The sequence below is a fragment of the Triticum dicoccoides genome, chromosome 1A, assembly GCF_002162155.2.
Source record: "Triticum dicoccoides isolate Atlit2015 ecotype Zavitan chromosome 1A, WEW_v2.0, whole genome shotgun sequence".
Classification (NCBI taxonomy): Eukaryota; Viridiplantae; Streptophyta; class Magnoliopsida; order Poales; family Poaceae; genus Triticum; species Triticum dicoccoides.
In genome coordinates, this window is record NC_041380.1 from 263,491,623 (window position 1) to 263,500,085 (window position 8,463).

Consider the following 8,463-nt stretch of genomic DNA (forward strand, 5'->3'; position numbering starts at 1 on the left):
GGTTGCCTCCCAGCCGGCGGGCCGGCTACGTAAGCCGGCAGGTTGACGTAGTCGCCTTGCTGGGCGACGTTCTTCACGTAAAAGTAGGACTTCTGCCAGAGCTTCACCGACTGGATCAGCGGGATGGGCAGAAACGGATTGTTCTCGCCCGTCCGCCTCATGGCAATGAAGGCTCCGCAGGGGGCGGGCACGCCCGCGACGACGGTGCCGAGCTTGCTCTGGAAGAATTCCCCCCAGAACTCGAGAGTGGGGAGAACCCCAAGAAAGCCCTCGCACAGGGTGACAAAAGCCGACAGCAGCATCACCGCGTTGGGCGTGAGGTGATGCGGCTGGAGGTGGTAGAATTCAAGGAAAGCTCGAAGGAATCCGCTCGCCGGGAGGCCGAAGCCGTGCAGGCAGTGCGAGCGGAAGATCACCCGCTCGCCCTCCTCCAGTGCCGGCGAAATCTCCCTCGCCGGCGCCTGACGAACCCGCACGAAGTTCTCGCCCGGCAGGCGCCGCGTCCGGTGGAGGAACTCGACGTGGTCCTCGTGGACGTTGGAGCCATCCCACGAGCTCGACAACGCCATGGGAGCGACGCGGCGAGGAACAAGACGATGCGACGGCGGAGACGCGCACGACCCCGCTGCGGCGGACCAAAGGAACCGAGAGGTCCGACGGCGGAGCGGCGCGGCAATGGGTTGCTGTGGTGGTGTGAGGAAGAAGAAGGAAGGCGAGAAGGGGTGGAGCGAGGGAGAGCGTGCGAGCCTCTGCCGCTCCCCCTCCTCCCCCTACTTATAGACCCGCGCGGCGGAGCCGAGGAGGCGTGGCGTGGGGGAACATGGGATCAACTGCGCCCACTACCCCACGTCCCGTGATTATTGTGCCCTGATGGCATAATAAAACCGCCGCGGGAAGGTGAGCGGTCCATGAGGGCCGCAGAAGATCCGCGCTCGGGCCGAGGCTTAGGAGTGGCGGGCCCGGGCCTACGGCGGCGTCCCGTCGCGCGCGTGCGTTGGCAGGATTTCCTTGCCACGTGGCCCGCGGGATGGCGCGCGGTCAGCTCGCAGGCCGACCCGCGTTCCCGCATACGAGAAACAGAGCTTTCCGAAGACGGCGCGCACAAGCAAAGCCGGCCCCTCGGGATAGGAAGCTGACCAAGCTTCTCGTCCCCCTGTCAATCTCGAAGCTCGATCAGCTTCGGGGACTACTATCGGAGTAAATGACCACGGGTAGCCTAGCCGGCTCCCCCTGGCCCTTCTGAAAAAATTACGAGCCGATCCGGCCCTCAAGACTCCAAGACGTGGGGCCGCCTTCCCCTAGCCGGCTGTCTCCCAGGCCGACTAACGAAGGGCGGCCCGACTTTAGCCCTCATGAAAAAAGCCGTGGGAGAGCCGGCTCTAAGAAGCCGGCCGCGAGAAGGCCGACTCCAAGAAGTCGGCTCCCACAAAGCGGTCAAGATCGTACCCTCGAAGTCTGCATCCACATAACGGCGATGTGACGGGGCGTGGCTGCAGTAAAGCCTGCACCCCCGAATCCCAGAGCACGCCTGGCACAGTGCGTCGTACGGGGTGGCCATGACCCGTCCGGCGCGGCACTGTTGCCATGTTGACCCTGATGTCATCCACGACGGGCTGCCAGCGCAGCCCACGGGCGGTGGGCCCCTTCAGGCAGAGAGACGCCCGAAGGCGGCCAGGCCTCCCCCAGTCGGCCCGAGACGGGGCCGGCTCCCCGCAGTCGGCTCGCCCCCTCCCTCGAAGGAGACGCCCCATTAAGGAGACAAGACGCGGTGAGGCTATAGCGATCACCCGCCGGGCGGCGGCACTGTAGCCACGCCCACCTCGGTGAAGCCCTCGTCACCAGGATTGAGCAACAGTAACCAGCCACCAACAAGGCCCTGGACAGTGGGGCCTGCCTGTCGACCAAGGAGCCGGCAGCCAGCGGGACCCACCAGCCGGCGGGCCCCAGCAACCAGCGCAGAAGCCGGCGAGAGTAGACACAGACGGCTGGGCCCCACGCCCAGCCAGATTACCATTGTACCCCCGGGGGGTAGGCCTATATAAACCCCCCGGGGCACCCATGCAAGGTGGTGGATCCAAGCTAGTTCTAGACACCATATAGAGAGGGGAGGAGAGCTAGTCGTGCCCTTCTTCTTCTTCTCACCAAACAGCTCAAGGAGCATCGTGTAGCTACTTGTTCATCTAGTGATCATGCGGAGACCCCGCAGAGCAGCAGTAGGGGTGTTATCTCCACGGAGAGCCCCGAAGCTGGGTAAGATTCGCCGGCGTGCATGTCTTCGCCTCATCCCGCTTCCAGGCACCGGTGACGTCTTACTGGCTCCCACAATGATAAGCCACCCGTTGGCATATGTCGCACCTACCACCCGACAACCGATAAAGATCTTCGTAGAATATGTATGAGCCAATATGAACATCCAGGTTCCGCTATTGGTTATTGACCAGAGACGTGTCTCGGTCATGTCTAGATAGTTCTCAAACCCGTACGGTCCGCACGCTTAAAGTTCGGTGACGATCGGTATTATGAGTTTATGTGATTTGATGTATCGAAGGTAGTTCGGAGTCCCGGATGAGATCAGGGACATGACGAGGAGTCTCGAAATGTTTGAGACGTAAAGATCGATATATTGGACGACTATATTCGGACATTGGAAAGGTTCTGAGTGATTCGGGTATTTTTTGGAGTATCGGGGAGTTATGGAAATACGGGGAAGAAGTATTGGGCCTCATGGGCCAAGTGGTGGAAGAGAGGAGGCAGGGCGTGTGCCCCCCCCTAGCCCAAACCGAATTGGACTAGGGGGGCGGGCCCCCTTTCCTCCTTTCCTCCCTCTCCTTCCTTCTCCCCTTCCCCCTTCCTTTCCTCCTCCTAGTTGGAGTAGGAAAGGGGAGTCCTACTCCTACTAGGAGGAGGACTCCTCCTCCTGGCGCGCGCTAGGAGGGCCGGCCGGCCTTCCCCCTTGCTCCTTTATATACGGGGACAGGGGGCACCCTAGAACACACAAGTTGATTGTTTCAAGCCGTGTGATCTGCCCCCCCTCCACCATAATCCACCTCGATTATATCATAGCGGTGCTTAGGCGAAGCCCTGCGTCGATAGCAACATCATCACCGTCATCACACCGTCGTGCTGACGGAACTCTCCTGTGAAGCTCTGCTGGATCGGAGTTCGTGGGACGTCATCGAGCTAAATGTGTGCTGAACTCGGAGGTGTCGTACGTTCGGTACTTGGATCGGTCGGATCATGAAGATGTACGACTACATCAACCGCGTTCTCATAACGCTTCCGCTTACGGTCTACGAGGATACGTGGACGATACTCTTCCCTCTCGTTGCTATGCATCTCCATGATCTTGCGTGTGCGTAGGAAAATTTCGAAATTACTACGTTCCCCAACAAACCCCCACCAGCATCTCGCGCTGCTCATCACCGTGTTTGAAGCACCGTCATAGCAAATGGATGGATGCAGCAAAAATCTTCGCCGATGGTAGAAAAACCAAAGCACAGTTGCAACGAACCGCCGTCGCGGCCGTCGCGGGGTTGCAGCTAATCCACGAACAGATGAAGCAAAATCCAGCGGCGATTGTAGCAAAAACGTCGCCATCGTCGTCGAACATCACAGCTAAGTCGTAAAGCATGTAGCAAACAATGACGCCGGTAGTAGCAGAAACATCAACTATTGCAGCTCCCGGCCGAGGTCACGGCTAATCCGTACATGGTTCTAGCAAAAAAATCACCAGTGGTAACTCTGCCATAGCCGGTTGTAGCACACATAGTCTTCGTTCCAGCAAAAACATACAGCTTGTTGATCGTCGTCGTCACCGCACGTCGCAGCTAAGCCGTGAAGTATGTAGCAAACAACGACGCCGGTAGTAGCAAAAGCGACAACGATTACAACTTTTTTGGTATTAACAGTAGCCAGCCCTGACATATGTCGTCGTGGTTGAAGCTTCGTGCGACGCCGGTTGTAGCTTTTTGCGATGGTACTGAGAGGTCCCAGCATTTGGCGTCACCAGTTGAAGCTTTTTGCGGCGCCTGTGGTAGCTTCCTTGAACACCAGTTCTAACATGGGAGGTGTCGCTTGGTGCTCGCAGCTCCGGTGAGATTCTCCCAGTAGCAAATGCTCAACGGCGTCGCCCATAACAGCTCGCAGTCTCCCCTGTCGCCTGCCCCCGAGCTCATAAGCCATGGCGCCCATAGCAGCTGTAGGAGCCCCAGCTGCAGTCCGCCCCGAGCTCATAAGCCATGTCCGCCCTGACCTTGGGCTCGCAGGCTATGGCGCATGGGAGCAGTAGCCCCATGGAGAAGATGAGCCTGAGGTGCGAAGGGAGGAGTGCTCGGAGCTGCCTGGTGCTATGACGAGGAAGGCGAGGCGGAAAGCGATGGGGAAAGCAAGGTCACGGCCGCGAGAAAGAATGAGTGGATGTGGGCGTTGGAGAGAGGATAAGGTACACGTGTTTCCTTCCTGATGGCCAATGCCAGCATGGTGAAGTAACCGGCCTAAGCGTTCCGCCGGCGTACCGTGCGTGAACGTTTCCCAAATTATATTGTTATGAAAATTTGCACATATATATGCAGTATACATGTGTATGTATGTTCACGATCTTTTTCACGTTGTAGAATATTATATTTTGAAAACGAGCTTCGTGGAGCTCGGCCTCCATTGGCATCTTCCGGGCCTCACTTTTGCTGGAAAAAAAGTCGTCTCACTCTTCTCGTTTCTGCCGACGATCGTTTTGGGGTGCAGCTGGATAATCGAGTGCGCTCCCAAGGTCAGCTGTTGGACAGTGTAATTTTCACCGATCGACATCTCTCGTTGTTGGCGTCGCCATAACTATCACAAGACTGGTCTGCGTTACTCGGTCAAAGTTGTGGACACCGGCGACGCGTTAAACCCTAGGTCGCCGCCGCGGTGTTTCGGCGCAAGTAGCTACGACTCCAATTAATCCAAATCAACACACTCTGCCTCGTCGTTTACCAGAAGATTAACTTATCTCGGAGTAGCTGCCAAGGACGAAACGGCGCGAGCAGCTAAGCTGGCTAGCTCGCTCGATCTTGCGCCCGAATTGCATCGACGAAGACCGCGAGAGATAGCATGTACTCCCTCTTCCAATGTTTTTAAATATAAAACATTTTGGCAGTTTGATTTAGGAACAGAGGGAGTAGCTAGCTAGCACATTCTCGCACCGGTTTACACGGTCCATTGTAAACGTAACTAAGATGATCTCGGGCATATACATTAACCAAATCACCGTGGATTAACTACTACTCTACGTACGCCCTCTATTCTGTGAGGGACGGTACTTCTTTGCGGTTCATTCTACCTACGTACCGTACGGATAAAAACACCAGTACTCTGTGCACGTCACCCATTCTCGTTTTTCCTTTCATCTGATGTTCCGTGTTGATAATGGCCCTAGGGCAGGGTGAGATTAGGAGGAAATGCCAATGTCAAAGGATCCGAGTCCAGTCTGAACGTATCGCCTAGATCGTACGGATCCACAGGCCTTCACCTTGATGCCCCGCTTGGATCGATCATCAACTTACGCGTTCTTTCATGTCTAGGGCATCGAAGAGATATAATTAATCTGTCTGTGTCAGGCGATGGAAATCTCTCTTGCTAATCAACTAGGCCCTCTCTTCCATACTACTTGATCTGCATCAACAAAATAACCGACTGGTGTACATGCTGTCTGCGGCTAGCTAGATCGACATACACAGTCAACGGTATACTGACACTCTGGTTATAGAAAACTTCTCATCGAATAACCCACTGAATACACAACCAGGAACGCTCGATCGCCGTAAGATATCGCACCCATACACGGGCCCCAGCACTATATATATCTACCCACCCATCTCTGCTCAGCACCCAACTCGTCTCACTCCACCGAGCTCACTCACAATGGCTACTAGTACCAAGCTTGTAGCTCTTGGCTTTGTTGTCCTTGTGAGCATTGGGTTTGCCGATGCTGCAAGGATGCTCGCTAGCACCTCCAGTGCTTCGGGTGGTGGAGGTGGCGGGGGAGGTGGAGGCGGTGGCGGTGGGTCTGGTGGGAGTGGATGGGGTGGAGGGTCTGGATCAGGTGGAGGCTCAGGATATAGTGAAAGCGGAGGGGATTGGGGTAACAAGTGGAACTTCGCCAGGGGAGCTGGTGGAGGAGGAGGAGCTGGGGGTGGCGGAGGATCAAATGGTGGATACGGGTCTGGCTCTGGATCCGGATCCGGCACCGGCAGCGGTGCGAGTGGCTCCGCATCAGCTCCTAGTGGCAATGGATATGCCAATGCTGATGGTAAGGGTGGGGGTGGGGGTGAAGGTGGCGGTGCAGATGGGTCTACCGGATCCGGAGCTGGCTTTGGCCTTGGCAAGGGATATGGTGAGAGTGGCATATCAAAGGCACCCGCTCCTGCTGGTGGTGGTGATGGTACCAGCTACTCTGATGCTGGTGGTAGTGGTAACGGTGGTGGTGGCGGTAACAATGGAAATGGTGGTGGTGCCGGTGCTGGTGCAGGACAGGCTGGCAACGATGATACTTCTGGGGGCTTTGCGAATGGAGGAGGAAGCGGCAACGGTGGTGGCACAGCTGGAGGCGGCGCCGAAGGTCCAAGCGTTGGAGTCGGGTCTGGCACTGGGTCTGGCGCGGGACAAACCGGTAGTACTGGTTCAAATGGCACAGGTTATGCCACCGGAATGGGTGGCGGCATGGGTGGTGGCAATGGTGGTAGCATTAATGGAGGAAGCGGTAGTGGTGGAGGCAGTGGATCCGGATCTGGAGGTGGCGGGTACAACTAAATTACTCTTTGTTGAGCAAGCTATAACGGGAACTCAACATATATTTATTTTTTCATCATTTTATTAGTATTTTGCGTCGAAGGAGACGTGGCATGCACGAAAGGGATGATCCTGGGCGTCACTAGAGAAATAAATAGCACTTCCTAGATTAGCCTTTAGCTCCTACTGCCGTCGAGACTGGCTGTGCCAATAGACATAATAGTAATGTGATGGAGTACCTCCTTTGTAGCAATTTCTATCTGAATGGCCAAATCACCTTATCCCTTTGTTTTGTTTCCAATGTCTTTTTACACATTTTACATGTTCAGGTGTGTTTCTTGGTAAAAAAAAAGGTATGTATATCTTGTCCATACCACAAGAGTATGCAACTGCAGTTTTTAGAGCTATGCAATCTTCGACCTTGCTTTTTATTTAAAATATCCCCTCAGCGTTAAATTGGCAGGATTATTTCAAAATACATATTAAAAAAAAATATTTCCAATCTTAGCCATCAAGATATAAGGTCGAGCAAATTGTGTGTAGGAGACATGCAACTCAGTTGCATATGTGTGTTACATGCAATTTTAAACGGGTTGTGACGCATGCAGTCGCCCCCGTCGCTTATCTCTGAAGACCAATTGGATGACACACCTCCAGTCGCTTCCGATTAATCAATGAAATGTGGCTCTAGAGCCGTCTTTTTGTCAAAATAATGTCAAAGGATGGATGTGCAACTGACCCATGTTTCTTTAGACGAACTAGTACCCACAAAAGACGTTCTACTTTTGGGAAGAAATAAAAAAAAATGCAACTACATTTACCTACGAAACTATTTTCGCAAAAAAAAATATCTATGAAACATTACTAGGGTTGTTGATTCTTGAGTATGCCACAATGACAGATCTACATTAAATCGAAATTAAAATTAGAAAAATGACAGATCTACACCATACATACAAGCAAGTGTCAAGTGTCATGTGACACCCACCCAAGAAAGAAAACCACAAAACCACAAAACAACCTGATGAGGGTCTGTGCACCCGGAGGGAGAGAGACTGAGAGACTGCTATGAAAACTTATTTCGCAAGCAAGTGTTTCACAGAAAATCAAGATTTTGGCGTGGAAAGTGGTGGTGGCAGCGCTACCGACGAAATAAATGAAGTGCATCACCATATACCCACACCAACTATATGCCCTATATGCGGAAGGGAAGAGGAGGGCTCACATCATGTCCTTTTTGCATGCATGCATGCATGCCGCTGATCTTTGGTGTGGCCTGTACCACGAAAGGAACTAGTGATTTATTCCGGGAAGGACTAGCTGCTACTGCTTCTTGCAAATTATTCCGACAGTGCATATTTTGATTATCATGATGATTTGGAGAATTTGGCAAGTCTGTTGCGACATTACTCATGGGAAGGAGGCCACGCCAGTTGCGGAATCGTCTGACTTCCTTATTAGTTACATGAATTCGGTGCAATCAGCCAAAAAGTACTCTACAGAAGAGATGCTAAAAGGTAAAATGGTGGTCTTGGACTATGGAGAGGGTCCTAAGCTGAGTCCGCTGGCCCGAGTTCTTCCATGGCCTGCACCCACTAGTGGTGTAACGGCACTCTGACGGCCAGGATGATTCTACAAAGGCATGATGGCTCGGTTATTTTTCCGGCATACCACTACTTATTTAACTACAATGATGCT

The 8,463-nt window shown here is 53.7% G+C and overlaps 1 protein-coding gene across 1 annotated transcript; it reads left to right on the top strand.

The window, feature by feature from the left end:
• The first annotated feature begins 5,879 nt into the window (after positions 1 to 5,879).
• On the top strand, positions 5,880 to 7,050 carry LOC119268116 (glycine-rich cell wall structural protein 2-like). Its single transcript, XM_037549628.1, has one exon. It carries the CDS (start codon positions 5,899 to 5,901, stop codon positions 6,784 to 6,786), a length of 888 nt encoding a protein of 295 aa, XP_037405525.1. The 5' UTR covers positions 5,880 to 5,898; the 3' UTR covers positions 6,787 to 7,050.
• The last annotated feature ends 1,413 nt before the right edge of the window (positions 7,051 to 8,463 follow it).